Raw genomic sequence first — 18,849 nt, forward strand, 5'->3', positions numbered from 1 at the left:
CAGGCTTCGTGCTCCCCCTGTGCCCAGCACGGCACTCCCTCCCCCAGGAGATGCCCGGGAGGGGGCCCTGGCATCACTGCTGGGACCGCAGGGGAGATGGGTGTTGCTGTTGGTGACGCTTGGGGGGCACCGCCTGTGTGCTAGGTCCTGTGCTGGGCACACCCCGTGTTCACCTCCTTTCATTCTCACGACACCCCCCATTTTGCCGGTGAGAACACTGAGGCCCACAGAGGGTACTAATCCTGCCTCCGCTGCGGCCTGGACAGTACATGGGGGAGGTGGGAGCTGCACCTGGCGCTCTGGCGCCAGACACCGTCCTCTTAGCCGTTTTGGTAGATGGCTAGTTCAGGGTGCTCACAGGGACTGAGGGCCTTGCCCAAGGATACTTGGGCCCCAGAGGCAGTGCAGTCTGCTTAGTCCCCACCCTCCTCGCTGGGGGTTCCATGCCAGGCCCTCTGCCACGGGAGAAGCGACTCTCAGGGTTCCCATGGACGGCAGTTCCCAGCACCCTCCAGGCTCCAAGGAGCTGCGGGCAGCTGGGGAAGTCAGGGTTTGGGATTCTCATCCAACCAGAAACCATGGGGAGCAGCCTTGCCTCAGTTCAACTCAGTACCCGTGGCTCTCCCAAAGCTGCCCTCCAGGGGCCCTCGAGTCCCCAGAGAGTGGGCAGGCTGGCCACTAGATGGCACTGTGACCCAGGAGAGCAGCCGCTGCCAGCAGCTTGACTGTCTGGAGAGGAGGCCTCCCCTCCCCCTCCGGAGGAGCAGACAGCCAGTGTGGGCAGCACCATCACCCTGCCTGCCAATGGGGTCACTGGGCCTCCCTGGCTGCCCTGAGCACCCCAGGTCAGGCACCTGCTTGGGCCGCAAAGGAAAGTCTGAGTGTCCGTCCCTGGGGCTGCGTTCCCAGTGGGGGCAGGGCCGGCCTCCTTCACCAGCGCTCCCATCTTGCAGGCTGGAGCAGGATCTCAGGCTGGAGGTCATCAGAAAGGTCAGCTGGTTGTGGCAATTTAGGTATCAGGGGATGGGCGCTCTAACTGCTGGTGTCTCTCCACCACCCTGTGTGACCTTGGGCCGGTCCCTTCTGTCTCTGGACCTCTGTTTGTTCTTTTATAACATGGGAGTGCTCAGAGGTCTGTTCTGCAGATGGGTGTTGTGTGTGGCTTGGTTCCAGGGACCTGTGGCTCCCTGACTGCACATCCGGCCATGGCTTGCTGCCCTCCCAGGCTGCTCAGGGCCCTGCACCTCACTGCCCTCTTCCTCACCTTTCCCAGCCCCTGTGGTGCTGGCCTGGAGCTCAGCACTGGCCACGTGCCAGAGCCTCAGCAGTCGGGCTGGGCTCGGGGGCGGTCCTCACATCTAGGGTCCATTCCCGGGACTCAAGGGACTCAGAGTTTTCCAACCAGATGTCCACGAGTTGTCAACAGAATGACAAAAGGGACTGCAGGATGGAGTTGGGGTGCTTGGCAGGCAGGGAAAGGGTGGGCTGGGGAAGGCGGGCGGACCCACTAGTAACTTGGTGAGCCAAATAGGTTCTCATCAGCCAAATGGCTTTTGGAAGTCTGCGGAGCTGCTCTAACGTGTCTTCTGGGCACGCCAGCTGCCCTGGCCTGCCTGTGTGCTCCACGGAAGCGGTGCCCCTTCCTTGAGCGGCCCAGGCCTTCCAGTGCAGCCCGGCACAGTTGGCCGGGGCTCCCAGCCCCGTCCCCGCTCCTCAGCTGTCTCCTCCTGGTCCGCTCCTCCCCCGCCTCGGTTCCTACCAGGCCCGCTGCCAGCCCAGCCGGTGTGAACAATGTCCCCTTCATGCTCACACCCAGCTACAACCTTCTGAATTCTTTCATTCTGGGTATCACCCCCTCTCCCAGACTTCGCCTTCCCTCTGGCTCATCATTTTCAAGTGCTACGCGTCCCCAGCCCACCCTCTTTCTTCTGCAGATCAAGGCACTTAATTGCCAAGCCAGCCCACTGCCCAGGCCTGGGACCTATTCAGAACAAACTGACTGTACACACCTAGGCTGAAGCTCCTGAATGCTTATTCCTTTTCTGAGGAAGACACAGTGTATTACTGACACTCAGCCTTTCTGCTACACGTTCACGTGTGCAGCTCTGGAGGGCTTTGATGGGGCTTGAGCTGCGCAAAGTATTTATTGTCTACTCATGTGCTCCCACAAACTAGTCAGACAGGCCAGCATCAGCCTCCTCCTTTCACCGACGTGGAAAGTTGGCCAGAGAAAGGCATCATCAACTCAGGGGAGGCTGCGACAACCCTTTCTGTGTAGGGCTTTGAGATTATGCCACCATTTAGGTGTCTGGAGGCAGGGGGACAGCCCAAATGACCCCTGAGGTGCCCTCCCAGCCCCGGGTTCGGATTCAGGCGGGCTGCCGCTTCGGAAGCCTGTACTGCACACTGGGACGGATACAGTGGGAAGGTAAACCAATGAGAGAATTTCTAAGCCCGAAGGGTGGATGCAGTATGAATGAAGCTGACGTTCATGTGAGGCTGAAGTTCATGTGCACAGCCCTGGCTTCCTGAGTTCTGGCACCCCAGACAGGAACTGGACGGTTCTGCCATCGGCAGCCTATTGGCAGATGATCAGAGTTTAGTCAGCAGCCGTGCTAGAATTAGAAAAACAGCCTTCCCTAGAAAGATCTCCCTGTCAGAGACTCTGACAATAGGTCCCCCATCCAGAAAGATGCGGGGGGGAGCTTGCCTTCTAAAAAAGTGCTGGAGAGGTTTTGGAACAAGAACACAATTCTTTGAGCTCAGTTATCTGAGACGGGACCCAGCTGAAGCTTAAGGATTTAGCTAGCACTCAATTCCTGGCTGCTTATGTGTAAGTAAATAATTTCATCTGCTGTTTGGCAATAAAGAATTCTTTAAATCTCAGCTGTTGTGACTTGTCAGTTTTCTCCTCCAGAACCTGTTCACCCATCATTTGGGTCACATCAGGGAATGGGGCGAGAGGTTCCAGGGATGGGACGACGTTATGGGATTCAGACCCCATGTCCCACGCACCCTAAGGGGCCTCCTAAAGCCCAACCTGACAGGTATCCCATCAACCCTTGGAGAGGCAGCGTTGGGGGAGCCTTCTGTGGGTGCTGGGGTGAAATAAAGTCTCCATCCTCCCTCCCCAGGGACCCACCCTCTCCTGTGGTCTCTGATGATCTGGACCCGGCCTCGCCCAGGCCCCCAGCCCCCCAGCCCCCCAGCGTGCAGCCTCCCTGTCACCCTGCATACCTGTATACTTGCTGACCCCAGCCTCTGCAGCCACATCTCTGAGCGCCAGAATGCCCCGGGAGAGGTCACTGGCCTCAGGGTCCATTTCAATGAGGGCATCGGGGCCCACGTTACCGTAGGCATAGTTGGCGATGTAGATGGAGTAGCGTCCGGAGCCCTGAGGAGGGAGGGGAGGGGAGAGGTGTGGGTGAGCAGGCCCCTCTGGGCTCACTGAGGTCCTTCCCACAGGGCCAGCGGCTCCGCCCCTCCGCCCCCCTGCTCGCTCGCAGGACCACAGCTGTCTCATGGGGTCGGTTCTTCTCCCTGGGCCTCGTGCGCACTGGCACAGCCCTGACGTGCTTTCCCAGGGGCTACCCAGGGCGTGATGCCCCCTGCAGTCCCACAAAGAAACCACCCCCTCCTCTTTCTCTCCTGTTCCAGAAGAACACATCCCTCTCTCCCCCCCACAACCACCTTTTTAGAGACAATTTTCTAATGTGCCTCCCTCCAGCTGAGCTCTCTCCAGCTGCCAGCCAGGGTAGCTGCTCAATAAATATTTGCTGATTGATTGATCTACCAGTTCCCATTATTCTCAGTCTCGCTCCCCCATTCAAGCTCACTCCAGCCAAGATGACAAGCAAATTCCTGAGACCTCCCCCTCCCCCATTCGCACCAGACACTTCTTCATCCCTCTGTTTTGGCAGCGCGAGAGGCTCGGAAATGCAGGGGTCCGCCTTCCCTCTTCCATCCCTTTGTTGTCCCCACATTATAGGGAGAACTGTTACACTGTTTCTGCCGTTATAACTCTGTCTCAACTAGTTTTTTCCTTTGCATCCTCCTCGTTGCTATAGTCGCTCTCCTCTGTAGTCCGAGACACGGCCGATGAAAGGCTCCTTTCTGCCCGTCATTATAATGATGTTATTTCTCCAATGGATGCCTCCTTTCCCCCAGGAGATCCACATGATTTCTAAAACAGTTTTCTATCTTTCCTCTCACCTTTACATCATTTCCCTCTAATTAATCACATCCTAGGAACTTCTTGAGCTCTTACTATGTGCAAGGCAGTCTGCTACAAATGTACTTAAGACCAAGTCTTCATTCCTAGGTTGCTTATATGGTCAAGTTTGAAGGCAGGCCGTAAACGGAAAACGATGCAAGAGAAACAGCCAAGTTCAAGGCAACCAGAGTGCTCTGTCACCTCCGCTCTTCAACCCTCTTGCTTGTTTCTGTTTCTTATCCAATGGCCCCACGAGCAGAACTCTGTTCCGATTAACTGGTCACTGACTTGATCTCTTCTTTGGGACCATTTTCTTCAGTGTCCTGAGAGCTTCAGATGTGTCAACAGTCATACAATCATGTATGAGACTGAGGCAGCATGCACAGGATCTCCTGGGTGCACAGAAGAGGGGCCCCTGACCCAGGGGAAGGGCGCTTCACCATTGGAAATTCAGAAAAGGTTTTCTAAAGGAGTCTCAGCCAGATGAAATGGAGGGGAAAGAGCCTTCCAGGCAGGGACGAGACAGAGAGCGATGTGTCCAGGGAAATCACAAGCAGGTCGTTCAGTGTTGCTGAATGTAGAATGAAAGGCAGGGCCTGTCAGGGGACACAGCTGGGGAGGGTGGCAGCACTCTCCCTAAGGACTCCTACGCCCGTTCTTTTTTGGCTACCTGAGTCTCTACCCTGCTACCTGGGAACCAGCGCTTTGCAAATTGATTTACTCAACGGGGTTTCTGGATCAGCAGCATTAGTGTCATCTGAGACCATGTTAGAACTCTCAGGTCCTGCCCCAGACCTGCTGAATCAGAGCCTGCATTTTCTGTACTTCTTTTTTCTTTAATCCTCACCCAAAGACATGTTTATTGATTTCCGAGAGAGAAGGAGGGGGTGGAGAGGGAGGGAGGGAGGGAGTGGGGGAGAAGGGGGGAGAGAGAGACAGAGAGAGAGAGAGAGAGAGGGAAACATAGATGTGAGAAACATTGATTGGTTGCTTCCCGTATGTACCCTGACCAGGGATCGAACCAGCAACCTAGGTATGTGCCCTAACTGGGAATCGAAGCCACAGGCTTTTGGTGTATGGGATGGTGCTCCAGCCACCTGGGCCACCCAGCTAAGGTAGAATCTGCACTGTCAAAAGACCCCCCAAGTGATCCCTATGCAAAATGGACATTTGGGATGCACGGCTTCCAACAGGACTGCACGATTAGGGGAGGACAGTGCAGGGTTCTCACTCGCCACGGGAGCGCGGCACACGTGTGTGGAGCGGCTGGATAAAGAGCAAGTGAGCGGGGCCAAAGGGGAAAGTGCACCATCACTGCAACTGTTCCCGACCCAGCCAGCTGTTAGCAATTTCATCAACAAATGGGCAATTAAAGCCAAATAAACGGAAATGCACTCTGCTAAAAATTAGGGTACTTAGACATTTCAGTTATACCTAGTTCCTTACTGCATTGTATCAGGGCAGTTAAACTGACAAGCACAGGTGTGTGGCCGTTGCAGAGGACGGCAGAAATCCTCACGGGAACCTGACCACAGTCCTGGGAGGGTTAGAGGGAGGTCATTCCGTGTTTCTGCAGCGTTGGGTCTAGGGAAGTGGGTCTCACCAGTTAGCCTAGTCTGTGGAGGGCTTGTTGAAATGTAGAAGCTGGGTTCCATCCCCAGAGTTTCTGCTCTGGGTCTGGAGCAGGATGAGGATGTGCATTCTGACAGGTTCCCAGGTGAAGCTGATGCTATTGGTCCAGGAGCCACACTCTGAGAGCCGATGGCCTAGGGCTATTAGCCTGGGCCCTAGCCCCAGCTCAACCCCCTAACCGGCTCTTTGTCCTCGGGCGGATTCCTCAGCCCTTTCAGCTGCATCCCCTCACATGTTAAGTGGGAATCATAGTCTCCCTGCTTCCTGGCAGGGTTGTTGAGAAGATGAAATGAGACAGAGCACGCGAAAGGTCTTCGAAAGACAAAAATGCTATATAAACATGAGGCATAATCATTATCGATCAGGGGACGCTTCTTGTAAGAGACTGGCTTTGAGTTGGATCCAGAAAGGTGGGTGAGTGATGAGGCAGCCGAAGATGAAGGGCAGGCACCGTTCCAGGTTTGGGGCAGAGAGCAAACGGGGGCTGGACGGGGAGAGGGAGAGAATGGCGGGTGGTGGGGTTGCGACATTTGCCTGGCGTTGAGCGATGGTCCTCAAACTGAAGGCTGCCTCAGAATCAATCACCTGCAGGGCTCCTTGAAATCCGGAGTGCGGGGCCCCTCCCCCAGGAATTCTGATTCGCTACGTTTGGAGGGTGGGATAAAATGGGGCCTGAACATCTACATCCCTAACCACGCTGATTCTCCTGGTCGGGGAGCACACGTTGAGAACCACCAACCAGGTAGACTAAAGGGCCCCAGGGAGGGCTGTGGGGCTGAGGAAGGAGCAGGGTGCATGCTGAAACGGAACTTGTGGCTAGGAATTTGTAACTGGTACCAGTTCACCCAGAGGCAGAGGATAAAAGGTTCCGTGGTTCATTTTCAGGGGGCAGGACTCAATTCTTGGCTATGTGACCAAGGTCAAGTTGCTTCATTGCTCTAAGGCTTACTTTCCACATCTGTAAAATGGGGATAATGACAGCATGTCTTCCTCGTAGGCTTGTTATAAGGATTCAATAAGATGATGCTTGTAAAGCACTTACTTAGCACAGGGCTGGGCATGTTGTTCATTTAATAAGCGATAGCTCTTATTGCTATTATTGCTCTTGTGTTTTCCTGCATCACACTGTGTTCCTGTCTCTCAGCTTGACCTCTTCTTCCTCTTCCTCCTTGCACAGTTCTCAGGCCCCGGGGACGGCCAAGGTGGTGGCGGAATAAGAAAAGCCACCCCTCCGCTGGCGGCGGACAGGCTGAGGCTTGAAAGAGCAGGGACCGAGGGAGCTGCTAAGTGCCCGCTTCCTGTGCTGCGTGCCAATGCCTTTTTTCCTTTTCGCATTTCACACGGTGCCTTTGTCCTGTGGCTAAGTGTGTGGGTGTGCAGATGACCTTGTTAGGACAGAGTGCACCTCTTTGTGATTAACTCTCAGGCCCTCCCACCGGCTTTGAGAAGGTTCCCACCTTAGCGGAGTATGGGAAGCCTCGTTCCTGAAAGACCGGGACAGGAAGCCGGTGGGAGACTGGGCAGAGGCCCCCAGCCACGGCCACGGCCGGGCCTGGCACCCCTCAGACCCTCCCCATTCTCTGGAGCCGCACACAGAGCCGTCTCCCCCTTCCCTCCTGCCAGGCAGGAGTCCAGGTGGCACCGATTCAGGTCAGGGCTAAATGTGGCTTCACAGCCCAGCTTGGCTTCTCCTCTCAGCACCAGCTTGTTAAGAAATAAATATTTATACCTGGCACCTGCCTTCTCCCACAGCCCGGAGGCCTCTGCTGTGAAGGTTCACACTGAATCCTCAATCCCCTCTGTGCCACCTCAGTCCTGAAAGGAGCCAGCCCCCTCACCCCAGCCCCCAGGATGGGGGCCAGAGACGCTCCTGTGGATGCTGGGCAGCAGCTGGGCCCCTGATTTAGTGATTGTTTTGTAAAGTCGAGGAGGGGACAGCAAGGGAGCAGGTGACAGGAGGGATAAATCACCTCCACAGCAGGCCTCCAGCTCCGGCTGGGGCTGCTGGGACGCGAGCCCGGTGGAGGTGGCCCCACAGGGCAGATGGCTGCAGCTGCTCCTTCCCCTCCCTACTTGGCCTTTCTTCCCCACCCTTCTGGCAGGGCGGACAAGCAGGGCAGGAAAGCACTGGTGGAGCCAGGGATTGACTAAAGCACTCGCACACTGTGGTGACCTCCCACTCGCCCAGCCCTGAGCCCCTTTGCCATGCTTGCGTTCGTCCGGGGGGCCTCACGGCTCAATGCCTGGCACATAGTAGGCACTTCTAAATATTGGTTGAATGAATGAATGAGCATGAGGTTTAGAGCTGATTCTGGTCTTAGCCACACCACCAATCCATTTCCGGTCTGCAGGCAAGTAAGTCACTGCTCGAAGCTGGGCCTTAGTACGCTGTCCGGGGGCTAACAGTATCTGGCCAGTTTCCTCACTGGCTGCTGGGAAGGCCTCATGGGAGAAATGATGTGAAAGTACATTGTAACACCCCTCACCCTGCAGGTCCCGGTTGTTGCTCTTTAGCATCTACTAGGTGCGAGATGCGGGGAGCTGGGAGGTGGTGCAAACTTCAGCTCCACCCTCGAAAGCCTCCCTCTGTCTGGGGACATCTGCCTATTGGCTCCCCTTGGGCTCTCACACCGCTGTGTGCCCCTCCTGCTCCCGGCCCTCCACGCACCCCTGAACTCACCGTCCTATCCACGCAGGCCACAGAACGCCCAGCGAAGAGGCTGGCTACTCCGCGGGCCACGTTGACCTCGTCACTCAGGATGTCTTCCCACCTGCTGTTGCGGAACTTGAACAACTTGTCCGTGTATGTGGCCACCCCTGGAGAGAGGAGGAGAGGGAGGCTGGTGGAGGGTGGGCCAGGGTGCAGGTGGGTTCCAGAGTACCCGCCACAGGTGGATGGGTCGTCTGTTAAGGTGAGCGCTCCTTGCAGTGGGCACTCCGGCAGGTGTGGCTCCTCTGTCTGGGGGGCACTCGGGTGTTTTCAGTTGAGAACAGAGACTCTGAGGCTTACAAAAACGGCCACCCTGGCCTCAGAAACTATGGAAGAAGCGTTACTGCTACCATGTGTGTGACATGACCTTCGGCTACGGGATTCCACTGTCTGCACGTGCTCCCTCAATATCAGCGGGGAGATCCTGGGGTGCCCATATTTCAGCGCCCAGCCTCAGCCCAGAATGTCTTTCTCCAGAGGCTGTCCCTCTATTCCCCGCAGGGCTGGATTTGGGTCTCAGCAGAACCTGGGTGGGTCTCTGAGTCCTAATTGAGGAAGGGGCTGGAAGTTGAGCCCTGACAGGTGTGTCACCTCCGCTCCCAGAGAGCCAGGTGGCAGTAGGGTTGGCACTCAGGCAGCCCTGGGAGGTCCCTAGAGGGTAGTGGTCTTCATCTCTTTGGGACACTGACCCCTTTGAGAACTGGATGGAGGCCAAGACCCCTCAGCTCAGGGACTCTGCCCCACACAACACGCCATATTCAGGGGTGTCAAACTCATTTTTACCAGGGGCCACATCAGCCTCGGGGTTGCCTTCAAAGGGCTGAATGTCATTTTAGGACTGTATATATGTAACTACCCCTTAACTAGGGTCAAGGAGGTCAGTGCTGCTGGGTAGAAACAAGGTCCCGGACCAGATAAAACAAGGTGGAGGGCCGGCTGTGACCCGTGGGCCGTGTGCTTGCCACCTGTGCCACACGTAATCACAGGAGGTCTGCAGCCTCCTGAAGCTCATCCATGGCCAAGAAGTTTTGTTCTGGGAACATGGTAAGGCACTTCCAGCAGCGGGAGCTCAAGCCCTTCTGAAACCACTGAAACAGAGCGCCCCCCTTTGCCCTTACCCTTAGTTTAGTTCTTGCAAATGTGAGGCCCAAACATTCATGTTTTAGGAAGGACCCTATTCAGCCCCCAAGGACTTGCACGGGAGACACAAGAGAGCAGCAGCTGAAGGGACCGGGGAAGGCGAGCTGTGGATAGTGGAGTGGGGGATAGAGCCGCTGGCCTTGGCTCTCTGGCTGGCCCGGGGGCGAGGCCATGGGTGGGGCCTGAAGGGAGCGGGGTGGGCAGCGGTCAAGACCTCGGAGTTTAGAGTAAACGAGCCTGAGGCTCAGTGTCAGTTCCACTCAGACTCTACTTCTAGGTTTCAGCCATTGGCTCTGGGCAAGGTGCTCAGCTCTCTGAGCCTCAGTGTCCTTGCTTGTAGTGGGGGTGACAATGACTGCACTCAGGTTCACCGTGAGGAACAGTGAGTGGTGTGATGCGTGTTAAAGGTCAGCACAGCAGCCCCCAAAGAGGCGGTGTCAGACAGATAGTTATTCCCACTTCACAGACGAGATGCTTGCGGGGTTCTTTAGGGGCATCGCGTCTGCACTGCAGGGGTTCGGGGAGGGTCAGTGTGGGGTCGAATGGATGAACGAATGAGAATGAGTGTGTGAGTATGAGAGTGAGTGTGAATCTGGGGAGAGAGGACCCCCGAGAGTAAGAGTGAGTGTATGCGAGGGGGTGTGAGTGTGACAATGAGTGGATGTGTGAAAGTGAGTGTGAGTGACTGAATGTGTGGGTGAGGGCAGTCTTGTATGAAGGACCCCTCAGGCGGCACTGCCTGAGAGGACAGCACGGTTTGCTCTCTGAGTGGCCTCACGTGGGGGCTGCCTAACACCACATGGGCTCACAGAGGCTGGGGTACAGCCTGTGGGGTCTGGGGTTGGTCTCGGGGCTGCTCGCCAGACAGCAGGGGCTGGCATCGGAGTGGAGCCCAGCCGCCCTGCCTGGCGCTCCCAGGGAAGGGAAGGCCCTTCACAAGCTGAGCACGAGGCAGACCGCAGGTGTGTGTTCAGGTGGCGGCCTGGGCTGAGGAGCTGCAGGGGGGCTCTGCTGCACAGAGCTGCTGGGAACTGGGAGGTGCGCCCCTGGGCACCTGAGGAGCCGGCCCCACAGGAGCCCAGGTGCTACTCTGACTTCGGGAGCTCGGGGCCCTGGGCCGGTTCTTCCCCTTCTCCCAGCCTTGGTGTCCTCTGTGAGAGCCGGGGAAGATAGCTGCCCCTCCCCCACCCCCACCTGTGGCGCTGCTGTGGGAGTTACCTGGTCAGGCACCCCTGAGCTGCTTGAGCCTCCCTGTAATCCCTGGGACCAGAAGGGTTTGCAAATTGAGATTTCTCCTCCGTACTTTAGAAATGCAGCACTGTGCACACCCCGTTTATTACATGACACCCTGGCAGGGACTGGGGCGGCACCCCATAATTAACCACATTAATGTTTCTGCAGATAAATATGTGAATATTCACATGAAGTGGGATAAATAAAGCCATAAGTAGCTCCTGACAGCTCAGGGTAGGGTTTACTATCAATTCATCTTCCCCACAAACTTAAAGTACTTGAGGCTTTCAGAGCGCTCCGGGTTTTGGGACGGCGGAGAGGGACTGTGGACGCAGGCTGCACCCCCACAGCCGCCCCTGAGGCAGCGGCAGCCTTGGCAGCACGTCCTGATGCCTGGGGGGCCTCCGAGGGGCCCTGTAGGCTGCTGGGTCTCCAGTTTCACCAACAGTCAGTGACCCTTGCCCTTTTCTGTCAAACCAGGGGCCCTTTAGACTGTCCTTCCAGCGAGCCTAGTGCCCCCTGAAATACCGAAGTTGAACTCTCCCAGAGCCCGGGCCAAGTGAGAGAGCCGCTGCCAGTAGCTGGGGCTCTGCATCGCTCCAATGGGCACCTCTGCGTCAGTGGGAGAAATCGCTGGAGCCGCCGAGTTCCTGCCTCAGCGAGACAAGAGGACACAACGGGCCCAGGGTGACTCTGTGCCCTGCTGTTTGCCTCAACACCTCCAATTCCACCCAAGACAATGCCCTCCAAAGTGTGCTTTGTGGAACCCTGTGTGCTGTGAGCTGCCTGGGGAAAGGGCTTCATGACGATCCGAGTTTGGGGAAGACCACACCTTGCAATGTCCTCTCAGAGATTCACAATGGACATCAATCCATCTATTAAAACTTTGAAAAGTCCTGCAATAAATTATCCGCTTAATTTTGTTGAATCCTGCCTTTCCCAAATGAACTTGGCCATGAAACCCCTTTTTGCAGTTCACCCACTAGCATCCCATAGAACTAGTCTGCTCTTAGCAAACTGCTGTGCTAGGGTGTTGGTGTCTGGCCGGGCTCTGGGCTTTGTGGCCAGAGGGGTTAGGGTGTCCAGTGCCGTTGGCCTCTTCCCCTGTCCCAGCCCCTTGGCTTCCAGGCTGACCGAGGACACCCAGAAGAATAAACTAATTAAGGTAAAATGTGCAGCAGCGATGCAGAGCCTTGTAGATCATAAATGGGAATGGCAAAATCAATGGCAGCCCTTCTGCAGGCAGAGGCCCGAGGCCTGGGCGACGGGAGGGATGGAGCCCGTGATTTAGGAAGAGCAAATGCTCTGGCAGCTGCAACCTGGGTAATTAGGTGTGTCAGGAAGACAGATAAACAGCGAGCTGTGCGGGTCGATGGCACTGGCAATAAACACCCTGCACTGGCCCCTGGCCTGTGTTAGCACCCGATCCCGCCTCCGGCTTCTTGTAGCTGCACTCTGCCCTGGCCCTGGGGTCCCTCACTGAGTCGGGGGGTCAGGAGTGCGGGTGGGCAGCTGCTCCTGGAGAGGAGAGCCTGCTTGTTGCAGGAGAGAGGGGCTCTCCTGAGTCCCTGAGGGGGACTCTGAGAGGGCAGGGGCCTGGGAGAAACAGGACGGTGTTCTAGGGCAGGGGGCTCTGAGGGCCACACCCCTGTGAGAGGTACCTCTGGGGACTCCCATTCCCACCCTGACTTTGGCATTTTGCATTAAAGGAGCCTCGAAGGCCTCAGAGCCCTGAGGAGCTGTCAGTGGCTGCAGGCAGCCAGGTGGGAAGGCCCAGTGGGTGAGGCCAGGCCCCGCTGAGTGTTGGTGCTGTGGGAGGCCCCAGGGAAGCAGGAGCCTCCACCCCTGACTCAGGGCACTTGAGGTCCGATTGACAGCACGAGGGATAGATGGGTAGAGGAGATGCCAAGGGACCATAAAGCTCGTGCTACTTACTATTCCTCCAGCGCTTTCTATGTGCCAGGCACTTCACATACTGACCCTCACTCGTAACCCTTAGCACAAGCCCACAAGATGGTACTATCTTCATGCCCATTTCACTTCCTCAGATGAAGGACCCGAGGCACAGAGACAAGGGGACTTGCCTAAAACCCCACAGCTAGCAGAACCCCTCAGGGCAGGACAGGACAGCACACCCTGAAATTGCTGTGAAGCCAGGATGGAGGAGGCTACTCCCCTCCCAGTGGTCAGGGAGGGCTTCATGGTGGCGGAGGTACCTGAAAGGGGACTTGAAGGGTCAGAGTAACACAGCAGTAACTCTGGTTTACACAGCACTTAGCATGGCCAGGCTTTACAGGAAGCATTCCCCTTTACAACCATCATCTTGGCTAAACCCTGGGGCTACCCTGAGAGAGAGTGTAAGCTCATTTTACTGATGGAGAAATTGAGGGGAAGAGAAGTTAATTGCCCAAGGCCACAGCTAGTAAAGGTGGAGAGAGATTCAAACCCAGGTCTTTCTGACTCCAAAGCCTGTGCTTCTGAGCCTTGCACTCAGTGGCTTAGCCAAGCAGACAGGAGGAGGTGGCGCACTGGGCAGGCGGGTGGCATACACAAAGGCACAGAGTTTGCCTAGAGAGGAGGTTCGTGCAGGCGGAGAAGGGAAACGCAGCAGGGCAGCAGAGACCCACTGCTGCCAGGACTGAGAGCGGGGGGCTCATGGGTGGTTCCTGATCTGCGAAGACAGTGTTTCCAGAAGATTGCTCTGGCAGTGAAGTGAGTGGAGGGCAAGCAAGGGGAAAATGAAGTGTGGTGGCTACTTTTGTTGTAGCTCATGCGATCCAGGGTGGTGACGACGAGTGTGAGAAAGTGTGGGGTGCCGGAAGGGCAGAGGGATTGGCGGGGTGTGGCGGGTCAGGGCAAGGTAGTGGCTTACAATGTGTGGGCATGGACTTTGGGCCAGCAGGGGTGGGAGCAGGAGCTTGCCTGCAGACACCTTGCTGTGAGGTGGTCACAGGGTGGCTGAGGAGGCATGTCGAAGAGGTCACTGGCCATAGGGATGGCAGTGGGCAGTGTGCAGCGTGCAGAGTAGTGTGGCCCGAGCTGGGGCAGAAGGGAAAGCCCAGAGCCACACACTGGGTCCCAGGGAGCAGCCGCACTGGAGTGCAGGAGGAAGAAGGGGCGGAGATGGAGGTACCACCAGACACATAGGAAAGAAGGTTCTGCATCGATGGCAGCAGTGTCATTCAAGCAAACGACCATTCACCATCCCCTCGTCCCCTCCACACCTAGCTCTGCCCCCACAGGGCAACTTGGAGCCACTGGGATAGTGAGTTTGGGCCATAAAGGACTCTTCCTAAGGCTCCTTGGCCTGAGCGCCCCCTCCCCCAGGGGCTGCCCAACTTCAGGGAGATGACCCGAGTCACGGGCTGGTGTTGGTGGCAGAGAGAAGGGTGAGCGAACGTGTGTGGCAGGGCAGAGGCCCAGCCTCCAACCTCATTCATAAGGTGGAGGGATTACTGCCAGACAGCAGGGTTAGGGAGGTAGCTGGCAACATCAGCAGCCCAGGTTGACCTTGGGCAATTCATGAAGTTGTATTTTTCTCCTCTGTAACATGGCATAATGAGAATGGCCACCTATTCATCAGGTGGTTGTAAGGATTAAATTAGATAATGTAAGTAAACTATTTAGAACAATACATGGCACATGGTAAGCTCAAGAAATAATAAGAACACCACCACACTGGGTCCCAGGGAGCAGCCTCTGGGGACCATCACTACCATCACCATCGTCACCACCTTCCCCCTCCCCCATCATGGTCTCCAGGGGATTACAGGGCATGGCCACTGAAGGTCCTTGTGGGTCGCAGCCCCGGGGGGCATCTGTAACATTGAGTCTAAAATGCTTCACAAGACCTAGTCAAGAAAAACCAGCAAAGTAGTGATGGCCCCAGGGGCAGAAGACATTTTAAAAGAGAATGAACCCAGGCTCCCAAGGGTCCCTCAATATTTCTGATGCCGGTCTTCCCTTCCATCCCAGGATGAAGAGAAAAATCTGATCAGCCCCTGCCCGGTGCTCCCCACATTAGCGCACTCGGCCCTCTGCACCGTCACACCAGGAAGACAGAGTCTTCACTTTACAGAGAGAAATCGGGGCTCAGGCAGCAAAATCCTTGGCTTAAGCTTGCACAGCTGTTAAGTGGCAGTGGTGAACTTCCAGCTGTGGTCTGACTGCAGAGCCCCTCTTCTCCCCCCCTGCCCCCACATCAAAGACCTGGGGTGGGAGCGATGAGGGGAGTCCTTGGGTGCCAAGGAACCTAGTACTGTGTTATAAGAAAATGTCCTCTGAGCCCCATGATGCTGCTGCTTTGACAGCCTCGCCCCATTCTTGCTGCTTATGGGGCCACGTGTGAATGAGGCAGAGTAGGGGTGGGGCCGGGAGCCAGAGTAGTTGAGCAGCTCATCTCCCCAAGTGGGGCCACGCCGGGTGAGCTGAAAGTCAGGGCTGTGCCTCCAAGGGAAACATGGCCGGGGATCAGGACACCCTAGAACCTAGAGCATGCTGGAAAGAGAGGTCGAGACACGGAGCCGTGCATCCCCGGCTTTACCAGGCACAGGAAATCCCAGACGTCCTGCTAAAATGCAGATTCTGGCGCAGGAGGTCTGGGGTGGCACCTGAGATCTGCATATGTAGGAGCTTCCTGCTTTTGCCAGCACCGCTGGGCTGTGGAACACACTTTGAGCAGCAGGGTGTAGAGCAGCTGGGTGCAGCCGGAGCGGGAGCCGGGTCTGGGTGAAGGAGCTCCGGACAAGGGGAGTGCTCGCTCTCCAGAGCAGACGGCTCATCTGCTGTGTAGGCAGAGGAGGCTGGAAGTGCCTCCCGCCCCCAGTTCCCTTTCTTCTCTCTGGCACAGTGACCGGCGCCTCCTCCCCGAGAAGTTACAAAAGCCCCTGCTGAAGGCCTAAGTATAACACAGAGCCCAGAAGCCATCAAAGAAAAGGGTGATAAATCCAAGTCCATAAAAATCCAAATTTTCTGCATTGCAAAAACCACCATGTGCGAAGATAAAAGAAAAATGACAAACAAGAGGAAACTACTTGCAACATGTATTGCAGACAGAGGGCTAATTTTCCTAATTTATAATGAAATGTTGCAAATCAATAAGAAAAAATGGGCAAAGGCTATGAGCAGACAAGAGATTCGAATATATAAATATATGCTCAGCCTCACTCACTTGAAGAAAAATGAAAATGAAAACTAAACATAGGTACCAATATTTCCTATCAGATTGGAAAATAATTTTTAAAACGATGACATGTGGTGTTGGTTGCTGAGGATGTTGGGAAATGCTCCCTGGCATCGGGGCGGCCGGGGCGTCGCTGGGAACGTGCCTGTGAAGCACACCTGGCCGTGACGGTCAGACCCGCCCACGGATATTCCTGTGCTGTAACTGTCCCGTTTCTACGAACTTACAGAGAAACACCTGCACTGGTGGAGAGCGGCATGTCACACAAACTGCTGATTTGGTGGCCCTGCTGGTAAGCGCCACAGATCACAAGGAATCTAAGTGTTCATCAGGGGAGGACCACCTCAATGGATGGCAAATCCATACAGTGGAGAATGAAGTCGCTGTAAAAAACGAGAAAGCTCTTAGCGTGCTGCCATGAAATAACATCCAAAGTTGACTGCTAATGAAGAAAGGAAGGGGCAGCACTGCGAGGAGAGCACGGCACTGTGTGTGCAGAAGAGCAGGGAGGTGTGTGCAGTTGGAGACAGCAGGTGGGCAGAGAGGTCGGGGCCATGGCATGCAGCAGCTGCGTGGCCAGTGCAGGACCCCGGGGGATGGGCTCTGACTGGGAACTTAGGAGGTCCTGGGATCCTGGACGTGGAGGGAGGTGCTGGGACTGGCCCCTCCTCCCCCTTTGCCCCACACTCTCTTCTGCGTGGTTCTCACCAAGCAGTGTTGCCTGAAACAAACTCGTATTTTTCCAGGTCAGTGAAGCCATGAGCTGGTTTCCCGGCCCAGGCATCGTGGCGAGTCTTCCTCTGTTCCCTCCATCTCATCTGCTCTCCAATTCTTAACCCTTGACCCATGCCCGCCTGGAACCCCCGACTGGGTGGTGTGTGGTTTACAGTACGGTCTTTTTCTCTTTCTGCTAGGGTCTCCCTCCCTCCAGTGACAAGGAGGGAGGCCTTTGCTTCCTCTGCCCAGGACACTTCCAGAGGCCACAATTATAACAGCTGTGGCTTAGAGAGCATTTACGGGGTCCTAGACACTAGAAATGTTTTTCATTCATTATCCTGGTTGTTTGGTCAAATATATTTATTAAATGTTTACTAAGTGGCATACGAACTTCTTTGGTCTTGGAGATACAGCAGCAAACACGACAAAGTTTCCATCCTCGTGGGGTTTAGGAGAAGAGTAGCAGAGATGACCCACAAACAAATATGTAGCATACTTTCAGACAGCAGCAAATGCTATGAAGAGAAATTGAGCAAGTTTAGGGTGTAAGGAGTGACAGGGGTCTAATTTTATTTTATTTATTTTATTTTATTTTATTTTTAAATATTTTATTTACTTTTTTAGAGAGGGAGGGGGAAAAGAGAGGGAGAGAAACATCAATGTGTGAGAGATACGTGGTTGCCTCTCGCACACACACTACTGGGCACTTGGCCCACAACCCAGGCATGTGCCCTGACTGGGAATCGAACTGGTGACCCTCTGGTTTGCACTCAATCCACTGAGCCACACCAGCCAGGGTATGATTTTAAAGTGTTCAGGGGAGACCTCATCTGATTAGGGGCCTAAATGAAGGTAAGGAGAGAGCCCTGAGAACAGTGGTGGGAAAAGCATTTCAGGCAGAGGAAACAGCAGCTCGAAGGCCTCAGGTGGGACCCTGGTGAGCAAGAGGAAGAGGAAACGAGGTCAGAAACGCAACCTGGCTCACATCAGGAAGGGTGTTGTAGGCAGTGGTAACGACTTTATGTATAGAGTCTAGGGAGCCTTTGCACTTGAGCTTATGAAGTTGGTATGATTTTTCCTATTCTACAGATGAAGGGGTTGAGACTGAGAGAGGTCAAATATCTTGCCAAAGGTCACCCAGTAAGTAAAGGGCAGATCCCAGGTTATACAAACTGACCCCCATGGGACACTGCCAGGATTTAGGGTCTCAGCCCTCTTCCAGGGCCACTCGGCTGAGGAAGAGAGGGACTGTCCTTCCACAGGCCTGTCTGACACTCTTGCGCAGGCTAAAGGAGCCCCCAGTTGTATGCCATGGGCAGGCGGGGCTGGCCGGGGCCTCTGGGAGAGGACCTTGGGTTCCCTGAGGTGGCAGTGGCTGAGTGTCATGCCAGCTGGACCCAGGGAAGTGCTGACACAACACAAATGTCCCGGCTCCACACCCCACCCACTGTCAATGAATCAATTGAATCACTCAACTGAAAAATTAACTTAAACCCACAGACATCCCTCAAACCACAGAAGGTCACTGGGAGGTGCACGCCTGGGACTGAGGCTGCCGGGCACCACCATCCTTGCCCCAGCCCTCCAGGCTCCGCTCCAGCCTCTCTGAGAGGAACACCTCGACCCACAAACCCGGGAAGCCCAGGACCTCTGGGGGGCTCCATATTGACTGTCTCCCCTCCCCTTTGTCAGCAAACCTTGTTTCAGGCCTAATGGCTCGTGTCTTGCCTGTCCTTCCTGGATTTATTTATTAAGAGTTGATTGTGCTGTTAGGATGCTCAAGGTCTGGCTTCACCAGAGGGATGCACAAAAGGACCAACACAGGGATTTTGCCCTCAAGGAGCTTAGAGTCCAGGGGCCTGGGAGAGGGGAGTCAGATACCTAGAGAAATATAAGGCCATGCTGGGGACAGTGTGTAAACATGAGGGCAGAATTTTTCTGTTTCATTCACTGGGGCATCCTCAGTGTCTAGAATAATGCCTGGCACACAGCAGGTGCTCAATAAATATTTGTCCACTGAAT

General features: G+C 55.4%; 1 protein-coding gene across 1 annotated transcript in view; it reads right to left on the minus strand.

The window, feature by feature from the left end:
* The window catches only part of CRTAC1 (cartilage acidic protein 1), a 136,827-nt gene that overhangs the window by 32,404 nt on the left and 85,574 nt on the right, over window positions 1-18,849 (minus strand). The window contains exons 4-5 of the mRNA XM_045854395.1: window positions 8,526-8,662; window positions 3,238-3,394 (exon numbers count right to left, since the gene is read on the minus strand). Of these exons, the coding sequence (XP_045710351.1) occupies window positions 3,238-3,394; window positions 8,526-8,662 (294 nt within the window). The remainder of the gene's footprint in view (window positions 1-3,237; window positions 3,395-8,525; window positions 8,663-18,849) is intronic.

The sequence above is a fragment of the Phyllostomus hastatus genome, unplaced genomic scaffold, assembly GCF_019186645.2.
Source record: "Phyllostomus hastatus isolate PE091 unplaced genomic scaffold, TTU_PhHast_1.1 phas_scaffold_1066, whole genome shotgun sequence".
Taxonomy (NCBI): Eukaryota; Metazoa; Chordata; class Mammalia; order Chiroptera; family Phyllostomidae; genus Phyllostomus; species Phyllostomus hastatus.